At 38.4% G+C, this 23,717-nt stretch overlaps 2 protein-coding genes across 11 annotated transcripts in view; one reads left to right on the forward strand and one right to left on the reverse strand.

The window, feature by feature from the left end:
• Positions 1-6,447, forward strand: part of LOC122563556 (homeobox-containing protein 1-like) — a 62,340-nt gene extending 55,893 nt beyond the window's left edge. For 4 of the 7 annotated variants that reach the window (XM_087976770.1, XM_087976769.1, XM_087976772.1 and 1 more), the window contains exon 10: positions 4,354-6,447. In XM_087976770.1, the coding sequence (XP_087832896.1) occupies positions 4,354-4,524 (171 nt within the window). In that variant the 3' untranslated portion in view covers positions 4,525-6,447. The remainder of the gene's footprint in view (positions 1-4,353) is intronic. The other 3 variants (XM_043717430.2, XM_043717432.2, XM_043717436.2) reach the window with 2 other exon arrangements.
• Positions 6,448-6,543: 96 nt separating this feature from the next.
• On the reverse strand, positions 6,544-23,333 carry ppie (peptidylprolyl isomerase E (cyclophilin E)). Of its 4 annotated transcripts, XM_043717438.2 has the most exons (10): positions 23,114-23,329; positions 18,364-18,462; positions 17,990-18,033; positions 17,116-17,142; positions 16,806-16,887; positions 13,901-14,004; positions 12,220-12,343; positions 10,795-10,980; positions 9,100-9,242; positions 6,544-7,213 (listed from the first exon to the last, which is right to left on the reverse strand). In XM_043717438.2, the coding sequence occupies exons 1-10, from the start codon at positions 23,142-23,144 to the stop codon at positions 7,145-7,147; spliced, it is 909 nt and encodes a 302-aa protein (XP_043573373.1). In that variant the 5' UTR covers positions 23,145-23,329; the 3' UTR covers positions 6,544-7,144. The 4 variants fall into 4 exon arrangements, with proteins under 4 accessions (XP_043573373.1, XP_087832901.1, XP_043573374.2 ...); XM_087976775.1 differs by lacking the exon at positions 17,116-17,142 and having other exon boundaries at positions 23,114-23,333; XM_043717439.2 differs by lacking the exons at positions 17,990-18,033; positions 23,114-23,329.
• Between the last annotated feature and the right edge of the window lie 384 nt (positions 23,334-23,717).

Genomic DNA, 23,717 nt, shown 5'->3' on the forward strand with positions numbered 1-23,717 from the left:
CTCACAAGTACTCTGGTTAGTTAGATACAGTAAGACCAAAGGAGCATAGGTAGGTCAAGCCTGCTCCGTCTTTCAATAAGGTTGTAGCTGACCTGATCATCCTCAACTACACTTTGCTGTCTTTTTCCCATGGTCCTTTATTCCCTTGCTAATTAAAAATCTGTCTCAGCTTTTAATTTACTTAATGACCCAGCTTCTGAGTCCTGAGATAAAGAATTCCACAACTTCATCACTATTGTGAGAGCAGAAATTCCATCTCATCTCTGTCCTAACCAGGCGATCACGTTCTCTGAGATTATGCCCTGTTGTCCTCTCCCCTCCCACTTGGGAAAACAATCTCTCAGCATCTGCCCTGTTAAACCTCTTAAGAATCTTATGTTTCAGTAAAGTCACCTGTCATTCTTCTAAATTCTCTTGAGTACAGGCCCAGTCTACTCAACCTGTCCTCATAAGATAATCCCTTCATACCTGGGATCAACCTCGTAAACCTTCTCTGAACTGCCTCCAATTCCTGTATGTATTTTCTTTGATAAGGAGACCAAAACTGTTGGCCATATTCTGGGTGTGGTCTAGTTCTGGCCTTGTATAGTTTTAGCAAGACTTCCATATTTTTAGACTTCATTCCCTTTGAATTAAAGGCTGACATTCCATTTGCCTTCCTTATTAACTGCTGAACTTGTATGCCTACTCTTTGTGACCTATGCATGAAAACTTCTAATTGCCTCTGTGTTGCCATTTTCTGCAGTCTTCCTCCATTAAAATAATATTCAACTCTTCTTCTTCCTGCCTAAGTACATAACCTCAAATTTGCATACTTTTTTTCCCTCTGCCAAATATTTGCCCACTCACTTAACTGATCTATACCTCTGTACATACTCTTGTGTTAACTTCACCACTTGTCTTCCTACCATTTTTATGTCATTCACAAACTTGGTGATAGTACATTCACTTTCCTGATACAAGTCATTAATATATACAGTAAGTAATTGTGGCTCCAGCACTCATCCCTGTGGCACTAGTTACAGGTTGCCATTGTGAAATAACTCCCTTTATCCCATATCTCTGTTTTATTAGTTAGCCAATCCCATATCCATGTTAATATACTACCCCCAACACCATGGTCTCATACCTTCTAAATAGTCTAATGTGTGGTTCCTTACTAAATGCTTTTTGGAAATTCAAATGCATAACATTTACTTATTCTCTTTTATCTATCCAGCTTTTTGCCTCCTCAAAGAATTCTAATAAATACGTCAGGCATGATTTCTCCTTCATGAAGCCATGTTGACTCTGCTTGATCATATCATGCATTTCTAAATGATTGAAATTCTAACATTTTGCTAGTACTAGACATTAATCTACCTGCAAGGTTTGTGAGGGTTTGTAGGTTGAGGTTTAGGGTGTAGGTTTGCTCGCTGAGCTGTAGGTTTGATATCCAGACGTTTCATTACCTGGCTAGGTAACATCATCAGTGGCGACCTCCAAGTGAAGCGAAGCTGTTGTCTCCTGCTTTCTATTTATATGTTTGTCCTGGATGGGGTTCCTGGGGTTTGTGGTGATGTCATTTCAGGAAATATTACTTGCTAGTAGTATCAAAATTTATTTGCTGCCTCTTTTTTTGGTGTCTTTGTTTTTGTTTCCCAATCCTCTAGTTTAGCATTAAACTTTTCTACATTGTATTTTTTTTCAATTTGATGCTATCCTTACCTTCCTGGTTAATCATGATTGGTTTATCCCTTCCTAAGATCCTCCTTCCTCACTGGGGTTAATCTTTTTTTGAGAGTCAGGAATTATTTTTGTTCTAAATGTCTGCCATTGTAGCTGAGCAGTCTGTTCTGCTTTCTTTCCCAGTCCACTCTATCCTCACTCCTTTGAAATTACCTTTAGCACAGGTTTTATCCAAATTTCTTACTCATGAACTGAGAGTTAAATGCAGCCCCATTCTAGTCACTGTTTCATTTATTAAACCTGCCTCATTACACACTACTGGATCCAAAATAGTCTGACTCCTGGTTGGATCCACAATGTATTAGTCTAGGAGACTATCCTAATTCACATTATAAATAATTTCTCTATTTAATTTTCCCAATTGACACACAGATTAAAGTCACTCATGATTAATGTACTGTCATGTTTATATGCTGTCATTATCTCCTATTTGCTCTCTGTCCAACAGAACAGCTGCTGTTGGGTGACCAATAGACTAGTGTCATCATTTTCCTCTTATTTCCTACTTTCACCCATACCTTCTGATCCAATATTATTTCTTGCTACTTATTCCATCTTGCATTAACAATGCTATTCAACCTCCTTTTCCTTCCTGCCTGTCCTTAAAAGAATTTGTGTCTCACTAAATGCTTAGTTCCCAGGTTTGACTCATTGTTACAATGTCTCTATAATGGTCATAAGTTAGCCATTACTTTTATTTGTGCCATTAATTATTTTCCTTTGGTCAAAACACTATGTGAATATAAGTAAAGAACTGTAAATTAACACCTTTTTTCCATTTCTCCCCCTTTGACCTTATTTGTTGCTGTTTCTTTGTACACTCTGACCCTTCTTATCCCATTTTGGGTTTCATCATTCAAATAACTCCCAGGAATGTTGTAGTATTCTTTTGCTTTGAAAGCCTACACTTTCCCTCTCTCAAACCCCATCTCTAATCTTAATTTAAAGCAACTCTACAGTTAACCCACATTTCGAGAGAAGACAAGATCTTATCAAAATAATATCATTTACTAATAGTCTGTCGACACTGTTAGATTAAAGCTGATCTATATTTTCAAAAGCTGCTGCTGGATAGATGTTGCATGCATACACTCCAGTCAAATTATCTGGGGCTCCTCCTTCCAGTTTTTTTATTTAAACGAATGTCACATCTTGTTAATACTGAGGATTATCTGGAAGATGGTGATATGGAACTTATGGTTGTGTAAAACCAGAATTTCTTACTATTGAAATAAAGCAGCAAATAAATATTATTCTAATGATGTCCTTGCCCACACAAAAAATTAGCTTACAGATCTTTTTATTCACTCACAGGACGTGGGTGTCACTGAGTTTGCCACTAATTGTTGTTTCTCCTTCAATGCCCTTGAGGAAGCGATGGTTTGATTATATGGGCAATCTCTCCCTCTATCTCATGTTTTCCTATGACACTGTAGTCTAGTTTCTGCTTTAACTTGAGATGTAATTTAATCAACATTTATTTGACTGTTTGCATTTTCTAAACAATGTACTTGATGAGAAAGGCAGATGTACATTTGCTGACCTAGCCATTAGATGGCCAAGCAATACTACCTACAACCCTTTACTTTCAAAACATTTGTCTGCAGGGGACTGCAGTGGATTAGCACAATCCACTTTCCCTTCTGGGATGTGAAGTCAAATCCATTCTCCATTGGAAAAAGTGCAAGGGACCTATGTAAAGTAAAAATGGATATTATTAACCAGGTTCTCAGTGGACGTAGGCCTATAATTCTGACACAATGAGCACTTTCTCCTTAAGTCATGAAGGTAGTGACAATTAAACTAGTATGGCCTGAGGTACATTTTTGCAATAAGGTGACAGAGGGAGCAGCTACTTCATTCTGCATCTTGCCAGTGGCCATACCTGACTCCCAACATCTAGTTCAGTGTGGCAGTGGAGGAAGTTTTGGGCCAGCTTCGCTACCCAATTCTCTTTCACTCATGGCTATAAAGCACTTTGAGACATGTCTAAAGATACAATATAAATGCAGATCATTTTTTTCTCTCTGTGTAGAGAACACAAAAAACTTAGAAAATGGAGTTTGCATTTTTCAGAAGCTGAATTCTAAAATTGAGGTTAAAGTTTTTAACAACATGCAATATTATTGAAGTTAAAATTGATATTTGTGCTATTAATTTCTTGATTTTTGGTATCACTGATTTTATAGTTGACATTTGTTAAATGCTTAACTTATTGATGTTCATAATTTAAATAATCTTCCAGAATTCTTTTTACAAATTCTGTCTGCAACCTATAAAATATGATACAATGTCTTGGATAATTAATCTAAAGTTAATATGGTCACAGATTTGCTGGGTTTTTTTTAACAAAACATTCAATTTTCTGGATTAGAAATTGTGGCCATTGTGCTTCTCCCCGAAGTAATTTCATATAATTGTATGATAGTAATAAACTACAAGTTTACTATAAATTCTATGCACCTCGAGTAAAACTTACACAAATAATATAGATTTTCTTTTTGGAAAACTGCCTGTGTTAATCTCAAACTTTTATCAGATGCTATCTTCAAATAATTTTTAAACAACGTCATGATACTGTGGCATGCCTAATTGTATGACTTCCTGTGGTTTCATTTATTTTAGGCGAGGTTTGTACACATAATCACCATTTGTATGCCCCATCTAATTGAGATGGATGACAGTGTAAGAGATTACAGTAGCACCTACGTGGAAATTTGGCGAATTGTTAGATCAACCTGGAGAATTGACATTCAAAAAAAAATGAGCAATCTGACCTGGAGTCGTGAACCTTGAACTTAAAAAAAAATTGCACTATTGATTAAAGCAAAGGTACAGTATTACACTATTCATTCTGCCAGATATAAAGGGTACCCACTATACTGTGGGCAGTGTATTGCACTTAAATTTGTATCCTATTTAATTGTCTGGTTATTTAAAAGACAAACATGGGCTTCTCCCAGCTAGTAATTTCTGTGAAAGACTGTTGAGTTATGTATAACAAAGACAGGTTTTAAGTCTATAGTTTTGCAAGATATATATGTACATAAAATATTAATGCTACCCTCATCTTTCCAATCCCTATTTTGAGATCTAAAGGGTAACAGAGTCTAGCCAGTGTAAATGTCATACTTGTAAGGTCTTCAAACATCATCCAGTTGCATCCAATTATTGTAAATATTTTTTAAAAGCACTTTTTAAAATAAATTACTTTTTGTACTCTAGTATGTTTTAGCATATGAAAGTAGCAGATCAGTTGCATATTTCAGAAAATTATATCAGGTGTACAATTACACTGCCCACAGAACAACGATATCAGCAGTGCCCATTTTGACCTCTTCATTGACTGGATTAGACCAGCTTCTATTTGCAGCTTTAAGAATAAAAAGAAATGTAGTTTTGAATATGGTGTGTAAGGGGAGCATCTGTTTTTTTTTCTGTACAAATTACAAGCATTTATGTAATTTTGCTGTGAGTTTTTTTAAAGTAACTATTGAAATACTATACACTGTAAAATTGTCACTGTTATTAAAATTACTCTTAATTTTTTATGCACTGTATTTAAGTAACTTCTAACATTTACTTTTATTTAGTTCCAAGGATATACAGAACATCTATCTGTTTAACAAACTCAGATTGTACAAAAAGTCTAATTATAGATTGAACAGTGTCTGTTAAACTATTGTAGCAACATATGCTTGAAAACAGTTTTCAGTTAAGCTTGTACTAAAATTCAGCAAGGCAACTATGAATGTGTATTCACTAATTTGTTGACAAATCTACTGCCATTATAGTTCATGTTTGGGTTATTTTCCACTTAAGGACACTGCTTTAGTGTCTATCTCCAGAGGTTAACTGTATCTCAATATGTACAAAATATGCAAGAGAAAATTGATCTACTGAACTATCAACTATTGATGTGTCTATAATGTTGTGGAATTTATATTAGCCATCATCAATTTATCAATATCTTTTTAAATTATACTTTCCCTCCACAAGGCCTTTCACCTCCTTTAATTGAAAAAGTGTAGGTGAACCAGCCCTGGGTTCAGTAACTGATGCCTATATGTCACTGTGTTCAAGCCAACAGGTGCACTTTGTAAGGACAAGGACCTTTTGTGGGTTTGGGGTGGGGACATGAATGGGTGAAGAATGATGGTCTGTATCAGTTTTTTTCTGCAAAACCTGACTGCAAAATAGCAAATCCAGTGATTGAGGCAAGAACTGATGGAGTTCATCAGGAGCTTGGTTGGTTAATTTGAGCATCAAACCAAACACTGGAGTATAAACAGAAAATGTTGGACATACATACCAGATCTAGGACTTGTGCTCAAAACCACAGCATTGTAAACCAAGCATCTCAGACACTACATTATGGGGATGGGGATCTGGTTATCATGCAATGCATGATAACACATTAGTGCGGGGGAAAAAGCCCTTTCATATACTCTGTCCCAGAAAAAGACTGGAAATAAAAGGAAATGAGAATTGTAAGAATTTGGTTTATTTGTGTTCTGTGCTTGTGTATACTGTCCTTTGTTCCATGTCCATACATATGCTTCCATATGTATATAATTTGTAGTTAATGGTCTGGATTAGTGCCTTTTGACAGTAGACTGTTATAGAACCCAATTTATAGTTTTTGTATATTTTCATTAATTGAATTTTTTGGTTAGTTCAAATTTTATTTACCCCAATAAAGCAATAAACATACTCAAATGGGCTTGTTGGTTTTCTTTGTTTTTGAATAGACATAAAATCATTTCTGTTATCTCTGTAAAGTTGTTCTTCCTAACTTCTTATAAAACTCCCTCAAATGAAAAATGTGGTTAAATTACATTTTGAGTTAGATTGCAGAGCATGTTATTTTGACCGACCACATGATTTGCAGAGTGCAGAATTCAGAATCAATTGTGACATTCCTTTAAAACAAATAGAAGCAGAAATATCTTTAGAATATTTGAATCTGATGGAGTATCATAGATTACAGAGCCATGTTACTGGGATCTCTAGAAACTTAATTGAGAGTATTCTGAATTTGAATGCAAGAGCCTAAGTTCTTAAGTACAGGTACAGTGGGGGCTAAAGTACATCCTTCTGTGATGCACATTGCCTGTGTTTCCACGTATATTCACTAGACTGCCTTTCTGTTGTGCAAAAGTATATTTTAAGTGCCGAATTATTATTATTTTATTAGCTTTTACACAGCAAATTTGTAATTAAAATTTGTTTATATAAGTGTATTAATCTGTAAGAGAAAAAGTGGCTAACTTTCATTTTAGAAAACAAATATTTTACTTTACGTTGTTTACAAGGTATTTACAAGTGTTCACATCAGTTACAAATCTTGACAGATAACACTGAATATAATAAAAAGATTGGAATGTCCCAAAACCATGCTTTGCAGGGACTGGAATCACACATATTCTCCACAGTCCGAGATGATCATTTTCTGCTTTGGTTTTCCATCTTTAGAACCTTGAGCCTGAAATATTTAAAAAATGGTTATGTATAGTTAGAGAAAAAGTAACCTCAATTAAACAGACACTAAAAATGCAATTTTTGATGATTTGTTTTGGTCTTGATCATTTGTCAGCCAGAAACAGAAAAATTAAAGGCATTTACTACTCTCTAAAACAAAGAATGCTAACCATAATCACTGAAATAACTAACCAAAACAAAATATAATTTTCTTAAAGAACAAAACAATTGTAGCGTTATTTTCTAAAAAAAATTGACTGTTTTGGTTTTCAACGCACCTAAATTGTATTAGAAACTCAACCTATTTTGACTGTTGGCGTGTACCTATAACCTCACATTCCAGAATAGCTCCAACACAGAAGAAGAGAGTGGTCTGTTAACATGGGTTCAAATCCCATGATGGTAGCTGGTGGAACTTAAGTTCAATTAATAATACATCGAGAATTGAAAGCTAACAACAGGTATACCATGATATGATCACCTTTTCAAAAACATTTGATTCAAGAATGTATGTTAGGGAAGGAAGTCTGCTGCGAGCAGTATTTATATTTCAAGAAATAATAAACACGTCACACACAAAGGATTTCCCATTTTCAGACAATGTGTTTAGCTTCTGTTTAATTTCCAAACTTCCATCCTTCAGCTGGGTCCTGGGTCACATCCTTTAACATATCACAACAAAGTTCACTATCCTTCCCTCCTCCTGATGCCTGCTGTATCTTTGTAATTTCTGCAGAGTGTTCCACACTGTTAGGAGTGTACATTGGTTACCTCATCCAAGTACCTTTGCTGTCCCAGTGCTGCTTCTAAGTGCCACCCTTTTCCTCCTCAACTTCTACACTTGTTTGCCCTGTCTGTTGCACTACGTAACGACTTCGAAAAGGATTTTAGAAAATACCCAACAGGTTCAATTACAAATTAATATCAGGTTCAGAAAAGATTTACAAGGATGTTGCCAGGTATGAGCTATAGGGAGAGGCTGAATAGACTGGGGCTGTTTTCTCTGCAGTTTTGGAGGTTGAGGGGTGATTTTAGAGAGGATTATAAAATCATGAGGGGCATGGGTAGGGTGCATAGCCAGGCTCTTTTTCCCAGGGTAGGGGAATCCAAGTTGAGTGGGCATTGGTTTAAGGTGAGGGGGGCAAAATTTAAAAGGGACCTGAGGGGCAACATTTTCACACAGAGTGTGGTACGTGTATGGAATGAGCTGCCAGGGGAAGTGGTGGAGGCTAGTACAATTACAACATTTAAAAGGCATCCAGATGAGTACATAATAGGAGGGGTTTCGAAGGATATGGACCAAATGCTGGCAAATGAGTCTAGATTGGTTTTAGATGTCTGGATGAGTTGGACTCAAGGGTCTGTTTCTGAAATGTATAATTCTATGATTCTAGAGGTACTTCACAATGAAAAATATTATAATGTTTTATTTTAAATATAAATATTTCTGTAACCATGATTCAATACTACAATGTAATACTGTTACACAGTATAACATTTATAATTTTAAAAATAACTCATCCTGACTCACCATGAAGAATGCAGCAGATCAAAGAAAAATACATTAATATTTAGGTGTTTCTTTATATAAAGAAAAGAAAGCCACAGGAATTTTCCTTCGCAAATGAAAGACTATCATTTTGCATTTATTTGGTCACTGATTTGGAATTCTGTTGACAACCAACACCCATCAGTTTTCAGCCCAAGTTCCAATACACAAAGATCACTGATACATATACTCCACCTGGATATGCTGCCTAAATCACCAAGTAAATTTATATTTGGAGGAGACCACCATTAACATTCCTTACAGTGTAGGATGGTGGGGTAAGCAATCATGTGAAAAGCAGAAAAATTAAATAACTTCTTAGACTTAAGTTTTATACTCACTTCGATCTGTTTGACTACATCCATTCCCTCCACCACTTCCCCAAATACCACATGTTTTCCATCCAACCAGTCTGTTTTGTCAAGGGTAATGAAAAACTGAGATCCATTTGTGTTTATTCCAGAGTTTGCCATCGATAATAAACCTAAGCAAAACAAAAAAAAAGTCAATGACACTGTTCAATGTTAATGAGTCCAAAATTCAATGCATAATTTCCCATGTCAAAATATGTTCTTTTTATTAGCGAGTTTGGAGAAGATTTGTAGCTCAGGTTGAGGTTCTGGATGTAGGTTTGCTCGCTGAGCTTGAAGGTTTGTTTTCAGACGTTTCGTCACTGTACTAGGTAACATCTTCAGTGAGCCTCCAAAGGAAGCACTTGTGGTGTAGCCCGCTTTCTATTTATATGTTTAGTTTCCCTTGGGTTCCTGGAGAACAAGAACAGCAAATGACATCACTGTAGGAAATGATGTCATTTCCCTGTGGTGACATTGTTTCTTATGGTGATGTCATTTCCTGTTCTTTTTCTCAGGGGACTCAAACATATAAATAGAAAGCAGGCTACACCACCAGTGCTTCATTCAGAGACTCATTGAAGATCTTACCTGGTATAGTGACAAAACATCTGAAAACAAACCTTGCAGCTCAGTGAGCAAAGCTCCACCCATGCTCTTTTTATGATTAGCTCCTTAGTTTGTATAGTTTCAATTGGAAGATATCAGCAGCTGGAATTATTACATTCCAAGTTCTAAGAATATATCAAGAATTGAAGAATACAATCACTTTACAAACTGAAGTGAAACAAACTACATGGCAAGGACTTTAAAAATAAACGAAAAGCACAAAAGTTTTAGTTTCTCCAACATTTCAACTGGTAAATGTCAGCCAAATTGTCCAAAAAGTTCATTGGTTCAATTTCTGGGCTGTGTTGGAGTTCGCTGATCTCAGCTGGGGCAGTGGTGACAGTACTCCCTATGCCTGCAGTGACCTACTGGGCTTTGGAAGAGGTAAAACAAAGTTCCTGCTCCTGATCAAATTTGAAAAGACCCTGGGAAACATGGTACCTGCCACAATGAAACAGCCTGCTAATGGTGACCACCTAGGATTACCAAGAGTACAAGGCATGTGGAAACAGCATTGAAGGACTTCCAGCATCAGTAAAAGACTGCTGCAGTTCAATGAAAGGAAAGAAAACTGGAGAAAATAGCAACTGAGGAACTACTGCAATAAAATTCTCAGCTATTTTACCTATTTACTCCAGCTGTTTATACACACAAGGATTATTTTTATAGGACAAAATCTTAAAAATGTATAGCAAACTTAACTTTTATCTATAAATATATAAAACATTTCCTTTATTATTAAGTTGCGAATACGCAGGCCTCTCATTTTGCAAGTAAACCGACCGATGGCATGATAGAGGACTTTGTAGCTGGGGGAAGGACCGATCCTTTCTGTCTTATTGTAGATCCGGTCTATTAATAAGCAGGTTCTTTAAAGTTTTTTGTGCAAAATTTGAAGACCCTCATTTGTGCTCAGCTTACACCAAAACCTTCAGTTGTTGCATGGGAACACTGGCCCAGTCAAGATCAGCACCACATACTTCAATATTATAACAGTGAATAGCTGAACGATGGGAAGCTGCATTTATACACCAAGTTTACATATCAATGTATATCAAAAATTTGGAAATACTCTACCTGGTGCTGAGTGTTTTAGGATAAAGTTTTCATCATCAAACTTTCTGCCGTAGATGGATTTCCCTCCGGTTCCATTATGGTTGGTGAAGTCACCACCCTGACACATGAACTGTGGGATGATGCGATGGAAACTACTGCCTTTGAAGCCAAATCCTTTCTCGTGTGTACAGAGACAACGGAAGTTCTCTGAAAGAAATGTTTTCAATATCCTCACAAAAAAAAACAATTTGCAGAATCTTAGCAAACTCTATCAGCTAACGAAGAAATAAAAGCAAAACACCAGAGATCTGAAATGAAAACATATGCATTCAGCAATCCTTGCAGCATTTGTGGAGAGGGAACCAGAGTTTTGAGTTGACTATGACTGCTTCAGTTATTAAGGAAATCACTGATTCACATGTGGCTAGTTCACATCCAGATCTTTGTCACTCAAATAAAAAACAGAAAATGTTGGAAATACAGGGGCAAGGTAACATCATTAGTAATTCTAGTGGCCTGGACTAAAGATCCAGAGACATTAACAGAATAACTGAGGAATTTAAATAAATTTCAAATGATGACTACAAACTTACTGGGTTGTCATTAAAAACACATCTGGTTCACAATATCCTTTCGGGCAGGAAATCTGCTGTCCTTACCTGGCCTACAGGTAACTCCAGATCTATTGCAATGTGCCTACTTTCTGAAGTGGTTTAGGAAGCTACTCAATTGGATTCAAGGTGGCGACTCACTGTGTATTCAAGAGTAATCATGAATGGGCTATAAATGCGGCCTTGCCCCTTTCCCCTATCTAAATTTTTTGGATGTAGGTTTGCTCATTGAGCTGGAAGGTTTATTTCCAAATGTTTCGTCACCCTACTAGGTAACATCTTCAGAGGGCCTCCAGGTGAAATAGTACCTTTTTATTAAAGTCGTTCAATTGGTTTTTAAAACATGATCTTTCTGATCAAGTCACAGGGAAAGTAAGAATGTTTGAAAGAGAGTGAAATTTCTGTTTTTGTTCAGGAATGTCCAAGCCTTCCATGTCTGCAGGCCAGCTTGGTGCTTACCACAATAAACCACATTTTCAGTTGAAGTCTATGTTTACTACATCTCAAGCCACGCAAACCCACACATCTTTGTGTTTTGATTTAGGATTGTTTTTCCAGTGAAGTTGTAAATCTCCAGACTCAAAAATTCAGAAGGGACGAGTCAGCAAATAGAAAATAAGTGCACATATGAGTTACCACAAATAACTGATGCACCTCAGTATGCCTACCCAAACGTAAGCAACAGTTGGTATACTCAGATGGAAGATGCAGAGAGACACTTTATAAAGAAGACAGTGTAAATAAAGGGGCAAAATACTAGTCATTAATACAAGTTCTGTGTCTTTGGTCTCGATGCTAGAAAGGTCACAGCTGTGTACACAAAGTTAATCTTTACCTGCAGTCATTGGAACAATATCAGCTCGTAATAAAAAACGTAACCTGCCAACAGGTTTGTTGCCAATTTTAATATCCATGTAAACTTGAGGATTGGTTCTTGTTTTTTTGGCTGGTGGTTCACCCTAAAAAGAAATAAATCTCTTTTAATAGAGTCATAGAATCATACAGCACAGAAACAGACCCATTAGCCTAACTTGTTCATGCTGACCTGTTATCCCAAGCTTAACCATCCCATTTGCCTGTGTTTGGTACATATTGCTCTAAACCTTTCCTGTTCATGTATCTATCCAAATGTCTTTTAGATGTTGTAACTGTACCTGCATCTACCACTTCTTCTGGCATCTCATTCCATACATGCACCCTCTATGTGGAAAACGTTGCCTCTCAGGTCCTTTTTAAATATATGCCCTCTCACCTTAAACCTAAGCCCTCTAGTTTTGGACTCCCCTATCCGGGGGAAAAGATTCTGGCTATTCACCTCATCTATATCTCTCATAATTTTGTAAACTTCTATAAAGTCACTCCTCAGCCTCTGACACACCAGGAAATAAATGTCCCAGCCTATCCAGCCTCTCCTTATAACCCAAACCCTTCAGTCCAAGTAACATCTTTATAAATCTTTCCTACACCCTTTCTAGTTTAACAACATCCTTATGAGTAAAAGGAAACTTCTAAAATCCAAAAGAAAAAGTGTTTACATGACACACTGCAGTAACTTGCCAAGCCTCCTTCATTAGCATTTTCCAAACCTGTGCCTCGACCAACTAAAAGCAAAAGGACAGCAGAAGTACTGGGAACACTATCACCTGCAAATTCTTCTCCATGCCACACACCACCCTGACTTGGAACTTTATCACTGTTTCTTCACTGTTGATGGAATAAAATCCTGGACTCCCTTTCTAACAGCATTGTGTTTGTATCTGCATCTGATAGACTGCAGTGGCACAACAAACAGCTCAACACCTTCTTCTCAAGGGCCATTAGAGATTGGTAACAAATCCAGCACAATTCCTACATCCATGAAAAAGTTTTTTTTAAAATGTACTTTTCCTCTGATTCCAGCTTATCATAATAGATTTTTTATAAACCTTTAACTAATAAAAAATTTCCTCAGCATTCCAAACCATTGATCAGTTTAATACTCTTAACTACTTTTACAAATATTTTCCTGTCAAAATGAACAACTACTGTGGAGAATGTATGCACTTTTAACTTCAAGCATAAGGTATGAACACCATGCATGGGCAGACATCAGACCAAGCTTCCCCTATTTTCTCTAACAGCAGCGTTCCCAGCTCTAACCTTCAAAACAATCCTCCACCGGGTTAGCATTTTAATCTCCTACACATCTCTATCCAAGATAACCAAACATGTGCAGTTCGATACTGTAAATCTACGACTGTCCAGAACAATTGGCATCTGAACCTATGTTCAGTCATAGAGACGTACAACATGGAAACAGACCCTTCGGTCCAAACCGTCCATGACGACCAGATCCCTTTTGTTTTCTTTCCTAGTAATTCACTACATATTAAACTGGTAAATTCAGGCATCAAAATAGGCTCTATAGCTCAATAGAATTCTGTTCAATTTCTCAACAACAGGTTAGATTCATATGGAACCTCAAAACAAGGAATTCTCCAAGGGGTTAAACAGAGCACATGGTGACAAAATCTTACCTCCTGTGTTTGTGTACTTCCATCATTTCCTCCCTGCTCTTCATTTTCATTCTCTTCTAGAGTTTTACCAGCAAACTTTTTCAACCAGTCATCATCTGACCACACTAGAAAGAGAGGGACACTATTTATGTTTCACTCAAAAGGAACATTTGAGATACATATTACATATTAAAATTACTAGGTCAGTCACAATATTCTGTTTTAATGTGCACTGAAATAAATCTCCTTTTCTCAATGTCAACAGGGAATTGCATTTTACATGTTTGTTCTCATTTATCCACAACACCAGCTGCACCTGTTGATAGCACTGTAGCAGGCTGCTCACCAGCAAAACTTCTGCTATCAGCCAAGAATAAGATACAGACAGGGCGTCTACTTTTACAAACAAACAGGCCACCTTTGTTTTTCCTTTCTTTGGAAAGAATTCTGAACTGTCAACTCGGAGATTTATCTCATTCACAACTCCATGCTTGATTCTCCCACCAGTTTATAGGACTACCCACAACATCAAGATGACCCAAACAATGTTTTCGGTGGCTGCAATGCATTATCTATTCCAGATCTCTGTGCAGCCCATGACACATTCAGAGCTGAAAAATGTGTTGCTGGAAATGTGCAGCAGGTCAGGCAGCATCCAAGGAGCAGGAGAATTGACGTTTTGGGCATAAGCCCTTCTTCAGGACACATTCAGCCCCAGCATTCTTCTCAAGACGTAGCTCTTCCATTTTCTAATTGAGTGGGACTGCTCTTGCTTGGTCCCACTCTGACATACCCAATCATAGCCACAGCATCTCTAGCAATGGATTCCCTCCATTAATCACACCACCCCTGTAAATCCTCAGTTCCCATCCAAATTTCAATGAGGAAACAGCTTCCATGATAATCCCATATAATGATTGCCACTGTCTCCACTTTAGATAGTATGCCTGACATCCATTTTGCACAACCCATGCCATCTCCTGCTGAAGTGGACAGTGACCTTAATGTCTAGTTCACTGGTCTGTTCTTTCAATCCGATACCCACAAAGGCTGCCTCCTTCCATCTCCATAACACTGCCTGTCTTTTACCTCCACCACAGACTATTTGCCACACCAATTTTCATCTGCACCCCTTTCGTAAATAGAAACAGGAAATGCTGCAGAAACTCAGCAGGTCTTGAACATCTGTGGAGAAAGAAGCAAAGTTAATGTTTCAAATCTATTTTGACTCTTCTTCAGAATTTCAGTTTGAAAACTGTATCAAATTATATTATAACCAAAGTCATGTCAATTTTGAAGCATTAACTTAATTTTTCTTTCTCCACAGATGCTGCTCGACCTGAGTTTCTCCAGCTCACTTTTTAAAACAAATTCAGCTTTCCAGCATCTGCAATACTTTGTTTTTAATTGCTTTTCTCTCTGACCTGACTCCCTATCTCCCAAATACCTCAGATTTAAAACTGCCATCATCATTTTTAAATGCCTGAACCTTTTGGTTTTTTTTTACCAAATCCTTTTGTGCCCTCTCCTTTCAGCCCACATGACTCTCCTTCCCTGACAAACACTTTTATTTATAACCTTGGAGCACTTTGTTTTCCTACATGAAGGGTTCTATGTAAATGCTAGCTGTTTTTGTTTGTAAACCATTATGAAACATTTATTCCCAGCACAATGGTTCTATAGCACACTGGTTGGGGTTGGTTAGCTCAGATGGCTGGTTCGTCACCAACAGCGTGGGTTCAGTTCCCACACCGATACCAGGAAGATCCTACCTTGTAGACCTCTCTCTCCTCACTTGCAATAAAGCAGTTCTCAGGTTAAACCATCATCAACAGTCTCTCTCTAATAAGGGAGCAACCCTATGGCCCTCTGGGACTATGACAACTTGACCTTTTACCTCAGTACAGTGGCAAAGGCAATCTTGTGAAGGTTTGCCTCTGTAACTAGCCAATGAATTTTCAGAAATGAATTCTGCTAAAGCCGCAAAACAGTCTTTGTTCTTTCATGAGCTGTGTGCATCGTTCACCAAGGCAAAAATTTGTTGGCCCTCCCTAAATGCCCTCAAATTGCATGGCCTGTAAAGGCATTTCAGAGGGCAATTAAAATTCAATCCATTGCTGTGGGTCTGGGGTCATATGTAGGCCAGACTGGGTAAGGACAGTAGGTTTGCTTCCCTAAAGGACATTAGTGAACCAGATAAATTTTTACAACAATCAATGATAGCTGTTGTGGATTCTAGCTTTACACTCCAAATTTATGAACCCAATTTAAAACCCTACTAGCTGCTGTGGTGGGATTCATGTCCATATCCTCTGAGCAGAAGTAATTGTAATGTAGGAATGGACTTGTCTCTGCAAACTTAGTCCTTGGTAACACAAACACTGATTAAAGGAATAATCACTCAATATATCAACATGATGTGAGAAGTTAATTGCCTTTATTCTATGGTACCCTGTAAAGAATGGGAGCCTGTAAATCAGCAACAGCTTACTTCCCAATATATTCAACATCTATTAAAACTTTTAGCTTTAATTCAGATTCACTTTTATTCACAATCAGTTCAAGTAAACAGTAAGAAGAAAATGCCCAATTCTTCTTTGTTTAATCACATCAGTTTTGTCTTTATCCTCCTGATTAAACTTGTCCTTCCCTCCTGAAGGAAGTAATTCCTCATGCAATTCCTTAAACGCTGCCAAGCATTTACTCAGTCAGCACGCGACTCAAGTGGCCATTATTTGCACACGTCCTTCACATTATTGATTTCTATTCAGCTGTTAGGACGTCAGTTCTACATAGTCTGTTCCTCACCTATTCTCCACATTAAGGCCGAAGATCGGTTCTGGGAGCTTCCTGATCTAGCTGAGCTGCATACAACTTAAGCCTCCCTGAGCCGATGCGCCAAAACCCAACTTCTTTTATTTCTCACCTGCTCTTGAGGATCCCTCTTTAATCCGCATGGGTTTTGCCAGATTTACTCGGATTGTCCTTCCAAAAAGTTCAGATTCATTCTAATTAATGGAAAAAAAAGAGATCAGCCACTATTCTTCATAGAACACACACATTTTATACAATGGTTCTTGGCAATGACAATCCAGACTATTTTGTATTTATGACATTTTAAATGTGTTTTCAAGAAAGCAACTCTATTTATTTGTTACAGAAGTCTGCCAGTTTTTATTATAAAAAGGTTCAGAGCTGCCAGGTTGCCTATTTGTTCTAGATCATTTGCCACTTACCATGTTATCAATGGCAGCTGCAGCGTCCTGAAAGAAAAAAATTAAAAAGGCTACAAATTGTCAATAAGCAGCAGAATCCATTATCATCCAGACACCTTCATACATCTAAAGGAAATATCTGAGAATCATACTGGGGATACAATAGATATCTTAGATACCACCACTAAAACAAATCTCCATAGTGCTGTATACAGCTTTTATATATTAAAAAATAAAGCTTTTTGCTTCCTGTGGAGAGAGACAATGTGTGTTCATTTGTGAGGTGCGTGCCTCATTCAAAATCCACACCTTCCAAGTGTTGTCCCTGAACAACAATTACCAGCAGAGGCCCTGACTAATGATCTGCTCCTCAGAATGTGAAACTAAAAACATATTGTTGGCCCATTGTTATTCAAGATTCCATTTCATATAAATAGTCCAAAGTATTCAACAGAATGATTGGTAAAAAGAATTAGGACAACTAAATACCATGCTGGCCTTTCTACACATTTTACATGAACAGTGAATATAGATTAAGACAGGCTAATGAATGGCGTCACTTCGTCAAAGAGCAATACAATATTTGTCAGCTGACAGATCTTTCAACCACAGGATATATTTTAATATTTTCATTCAATCACCTCTAATTAAAACATTATTTAATTGGGGCCCTGTACCCAGAGGCAGGGACAAAAATGACAGAACCTAGTGGTCCCTGCCTTCCAACCTGAACACAATAGACCCTCTACAGCCAGTTATTGGGCCCTGGTATATCCTCCTGGCCCCAGCCCTTTATGAACTCTTTCTAATGCCCAAGTGGTATTTCATTACACTCCCACTGAGAATAAAAGGTTGGTTTTCTTCTCAGCTTTGGAAAAAAAAACAATCATCTCACCTCAGCATTTTCAAATTCAATGAATGCAAAACCTCTGTGTTTTTCTGTTTAAAGATACAAAAAGGATTTAGATTTTTAGCTATTTCATAATCACCACTGTGGTGTTACTCACACAAAAGCATTAAGCCTCAATAGTCATCACATGGAAGTAGCTCTCACTGTATTCGGAACGTCACACTGACTGGTTTGTTACCAGCTCTTAACAAGTGTTAAATTTAAACCTTTCCTTTTTAATAAAACATATTTACAGACAATTTTCAGTATAAGGATTTTGGGAAAGAGATTTTTATTTCGTAAAAACTCAGTATTTACTCAGTTTGCATGTATTCTGAATCTGTTCAATCAGTTGGAGGAATATTAAGTGAAGTATTTACCGGTTTCATAATCCAGTGGAATTTGAATGTCCATGATATCTCCAAATGGAATGAAAGCTGCATGAAGCACTTTCTCATCTACCTCTTCAGCAAGACCTCCTACAGGTGATAACACAAAACATACATTAAATATAACAGGATTTTCTGGGAGAACATCACCACTTTGACTAAGAGTCAAAAATTTGGAACTCCCTTCTTAACAGATACTGTGGGTGGACTGTGGTGCACTGGAAAAGCACAGCAGGTCAGTAGTATCCGAGGAGAATCGACGTTTTGGAAAAGAGCCTTTCATCTGATCTTCAGCATCTGCAATCCTCACTTTCTCCTAGATACTGTGGGTGTACTTACATCCCATGGGCAGCAGCAACTCAAGACGGTAGCTCACCACAATATTCAGAACGGCAATTAGGGATGGGTAACAAATGTTGGCCTTGGCATCAACATCAGATGGCACGATAGAATTAAAACAATTCAAGCAATGGAAAACCTATTCACTTCAATCACTAAGTCTGGCAGCATTCAATTGACAACAAACATCTTCTGGTTTTGTAGGTGTTTCCCTTGAACTAAGATTACTTTGACCGCAGAATACAATAGGATCCACACTCTCTATCAAACTCACTTCCCTTTTACCCTCAGTCTTTGCATTTCATTTATTTGCATTGAATGATTCTTCATTCTCAGTAACTTTAATCTCTATCCAAACTCACCTTGTCAATGCTTCTCTGACTGCCTGTGATTTCTCTCAATCACTCTTTCCACAGAAATTCCTTTTTATAGAACTCAGCTTTATTCCCCAATATTTTATTAATTTTAGAACAGAAAGTACTTGATCTTGAGTAGGGCAAGACTAATAAAGTGAAACTATATATACAGTATGTGAGATATGTTATCCAGTATTAAGAAAATTTTACCTAATTGCAGCATACATCATCCAAAAAAATGGAGATGCCTAGCTATTTCCTGTGTTTCTTGGAAACACACAATTGTCTATTTTCAACAATCTTGCCTGACACAGGAAACAGTATCAAACTCTCCACTGGTACAGAAGTGAGTGATTGCCTGATACCTTATCACATATTGTAACAATAATACAAATATGTCTTATGATGGTGCTTTCAAATGAATTTGAGTGCTCAACATTCAGACAATGAGAACTTTAAATGCTATATTCTTAAAACAATGTGATCAAAGGATAATTTCGCTTTTTAAAATTTTCAGTTTCATTGTAATTGACAAAGAACTGAATTCTGTTAAGCTTTAAAACAATATGGTGCCTGTTACATTCAATTCCTCCACATGAAGTGATTCATTTTGAAAAACAAAACTGAACAACATGCAATGCAATTGGAAAAGGTGTATGGCACATAGCACACTCTGAATAATTGCACATCTTCCAAAGTACATCTACTTGTCTATCAAAGAGCTTAGCAACTGTTTAAGAAATAAGCTGCATATCGAGTTCCCTTCATATTGAAATATAAAGAAGGTTTATTGTAGTACCATTTTATAAATAAATCTTACTTCGAATTTGCAGCAATTTTAGAGATCAGGTTTGAAGAGACTAAGTGCAATTCACTGCCCAACTTTTTGGAAGAAAATATTTCATTGACAAAATATGCCAGGGGACAGCAAGATAAGATTAGACATACAGAGGAACCTTAATTATCCGAATGAGATAGGTGGGCAGATCTTCATCTGGAAAATTGATTACTTGGTTAATTGATTTCCTCTGGGGCTCGGAGTTTTCTGTGAAGTCTACTCCCCGTTCAGGAGACTAGGCAGCAGCACACCACGCACAAGCCCTGTCCCCTCAACCACATCCACTCGCCCCAACCCCATGGGGTGGGGGGGGGGGGGCAGACTGCACACCAACTGGAAGACTGCTGCTGCCTTTGTGAGGTAAGTCTCCAAATAGCGCACACAACTTTTTGACAGATTCCACCTCTGCCCTGTGCAGAACAATGTTGGAGAGATTATCTGGGAAAGGGGGGGTTTAGGATTCACCCATGTAGAACTCCAGGGAAAGTGTGTGGGAGAGGACAGGAGGTCAGTCATTTAGAGACAGTGTCTGGACTGTTCAGGACTGTTCTCGGCAGCATTTCAGTGAGCCAAGTTCGTTTTTAATCATTGTACCTGTAAACAAAAGACGCGATCAGGGTTGACGCAGCTCTTTGACGTAATGTTTCTATCGGGACCTTGAGATCCCCTTCAGATAATCCGATATTCAGATATTGATATTCGGATAATCGAGGTTCCTCTGTATTAGGGTACACCACAGCTTTAGTTTAAAGTAAGCTGCGTACTATTCTAACACTCATGAATGGAGGCCTCGTTAGCTCTTGTCCAGATGCAGTTGTAGAATGTCTTACATCTAGATACGCCCCAAAGCCACAGTCATTTTTGACATAGAAGGCAGCTATCCTGTCCTTCAAGTTTTTGCCAGCTCTCCTTGGAGCAAAACATTCAACCACACTCCCTGACAGCCCTGCAAGTTCATTTCCTTCAAGTTGATCAACTTCCTTTCAAAACCATTGATCATCTCAGTTTGACCACCATCCTAGGCAGTAAATTAATGGCAAATCAATCACTACAAAAGTAAAGTTCTTTGTCACATTCTCTTTACATCTGTTGCCCTTAAACTATTCTGCACATTTATTATTTAATCCTTTGATATTCAAATATTTCCCGTTTCTGCTCCATTTGCTAACTGTGAAATATCTATCTAAGCTGCAATGATGAATGACCATTAAGGAAAGTCAGTTTCCAATTGCTCCTCTCTTCATGGAAATGCCTTATTTTTCCATTTCACTTCTTCTCACATGACGCAACCAAGATTAAATATTCAATTTGAGGCAAAAACCTGCATTCCACCATTCTATAACAAAATGTGTTAACACACATGGGCTGAGCTATTGGAGATAGAACCATTTAAAGATCGGAGAGGTTTTTTTTTCAAACACAATCCCTTTTAGATTTTATTTCCAAGTGTGTTTTTACAGACATTTATTACACTAAGAACTAAGGAATCTACCCACAAATCAAACAACATCCAACTGCCTCCAAATGACAATCAGGTCGAGTTACTTGATTTTACAGTGAGTTTATCAAGTCACTACATGACAGTGCAGTATAAATAGTAATTTTATCTGTCAAAAGACCACCACGTAAAGGCAGGCTGCACGTGAGTTGAGAGTTGAGAGTTCCAAAGCTTTAATTGCTGCTGTGAAGTCCCAAGCGACTGTGCTCCAGATCTAACAAGTGACAACACTTCAGGTACTTAACTCCTCCCTATCAACTCTCAAAGATCTCACCGAAGAATGGTGACAAATTTCAAACCTCGAAATAGTCACAGTGGAAAAGAGTTTTGAAACCACTGACCCAAGGAGTAAACTCCATAGCAGGAATTTATCTCAGGTTAAAAATATTCTCATTGGCTGGACAATCGTTTGTTGAATAGTCATTATAATAGTATCTTGGTTAGAGGGGGGAAAAAAACTGCTGATGTTGTAATCCAGAGTAGACAGGCAGGAGACTGGGAGTACACAACAAGCCAGGCAGCATCAGGAGAGACAGGCAGGAGGCTGGGAGTACACAGCAAGCCAGGCAGCATCAGGAGAGACAGGCAGGAGGCTGGGAGAACACAGCAAACCAGGCAGCATCAGGAGGGACAGGCAGGAGGCTGGGAGAACACAGCAAGCCAGGCAGCATCAGGAGGGACAGGCAGGAGGCTGGGAGAACATAGCAAGCCAGGCATCAGGAGGGACAGGCAGGAGGCTGGGAGAACACAGCAAACCAGGCAGCATCAGGAGGGACAGGCAGGAGGCTGGGAGAACACAGCAAACCAGGCAGCTTTAGGAGGGACAGACAGGAGGCTGGGAGAACACAGCAAACCAGGCAGCTTTAGGAGGGACAGACAGGAGGCTGGGAGAACACAGCAAACCAGGCAGCATCAGGAGGGACAGGCAGGAGGCTGGGAGAACATAGCAAGCCAGGCATCAGGAGGGACAGGCAGGAGGCTGGGAGAACACAGCAAACCAGGCAGCATCAGGAGGGACAGGCAGGAGGCTGGGAGAACACAGCAAACCAGGCAGCTTTAGGAGGGACAGGCAGGAGGCTGGGAGAACACAGCAAGCCAGGCAGCTTTAGGAGGGACAGGCAGGAGGCTGGGGGAACACAGCAAGCCAGGCAGCATCAGGAGGGATAGGCAGGAGGCTGGGAGAACACAGCAAGCCAGGCAGCATCAGGAGGGACAGGCAGGAGGCTGGGAGAACACAGCAAGCCAGGCAGCATCACGTGGAGAAGTCAATGTTTCGGGTGTAACCTCTCCACCTCCTGATGCTGCCTGGCTTGCTGTGTTCTTCCATTGTAATAATAACAGCAAATTATGTATAATTCTGGCCGAATTATATTTTGGCTTTATCAATATTTTAAAAGGACCGCATTAATTAAAACGGCTCGTTATTTTGCGCAATTCTACCTGATTGTTAAATGAATGCATTCTCAGATTGAGAAATGATAAATTATAAACGGAAAAATTGTTTAGAAGATGGTAATATTTAAAAGAAACAAACGAGAAGTCACATTCAGACGATCTTGCTCGCAAAGATGAGCTTTGTTCATTGTTCAGGGCTTTGGAACTTGCCCACCAGACTATTAAACACTAACAAATACCCCGTGGAGAATGTTATTTCACTGCGAAAGGACTCTAAAAGGAGATAAAGAGCGGCCGTGGCCCTTCCTTACTCACCCACGTACAGCACCCGCTTGGTCGACGCCATCTTCTCTTGAACTTTACCCTCTCAACTCCAGCCTTTGACCCTGACACTTGCTCAATGCTTGGTTTCTTTAACCAGTTCCTTTTCAAACATGAAATTATACGAACTTGAAAATAACCGTGTCAATGAAGAGAAAAAAATAACACGCAAGCTAACTTTCTAAAGTGGACTAGACAGGGAAATGAAAACCATTTTGAAGCAATAGTCAGAGTGGGGTGAAGTAGATGCAGAAACATCAGAGCAGAGCCAGACATTAATCATATGGCCCCCTATAGACACTTCTAACCAAAACATGCCTGGGGGAGGTGCGGCTTGAAAATAAGCTTATGTTCTGTAATATTCCACAGTCCTCTCTCTACGGGATATATAGGAAAATTGCTGTTGACTCCAATTCAGACTTCAGTCTCACAAAGAGCCTCAAAATGTTAGTTTATAAATGGGACTTAATACATTTCTCACTATCTAAGTAGGTAAGAGTTACAGAGCTGAAAATGTGTTGCTGGAAAAGCGCAGCAGGTCAGGCAGCATCCAAGGAGCAGGAGAATCGACGTTTCCTGAAGAAGGGCTTATGCCCGA

Source organism: Chiloscyllium plagiosum, unplaced genomic scaffold, assembly GCF_037043375.1.
Source record: "Chiloscyllium plagiosum isolate Xiang-an unplaced genomic scaffold, Cpla_swu_hap1 HiC_scaffold_30, whole genome shotgun sequence".
Taxonomy (NCBI): Eukaryota; Metazoa; Chordata; class Chondrichthyes; order Orectolobiformes; family Hemiscylliidae; genus Chiloscyllium; species Chiloscyllium plagiosum.

What these genes read in the sequence shown, in the direction of transcription:
- ppie (XM_043717438.2), bottom strand. Translation starts at nt 23,144, where the DNA reads ATGGCGTCGACCAAGCGGGTGCTGTACGTGG. An exon ending in TTGAATTTGAAAATGCTGAG is followed by an intron (nt 17,143 to 17,989) that starts GTGAGATGATTG and finishes TTTTTCTTTCAG; the next exon opens with GACGCTGCAGCTGCCATTGA. An exon ending in GAAGTACACAAACACAGGAG is followed by an intron (nt 12,344 to 13,900) that starts GTAAGATTTTGT and finishes ATTTCTTTTTAG; the next exon opens with GGTGAACCACCAGCCAAAAA.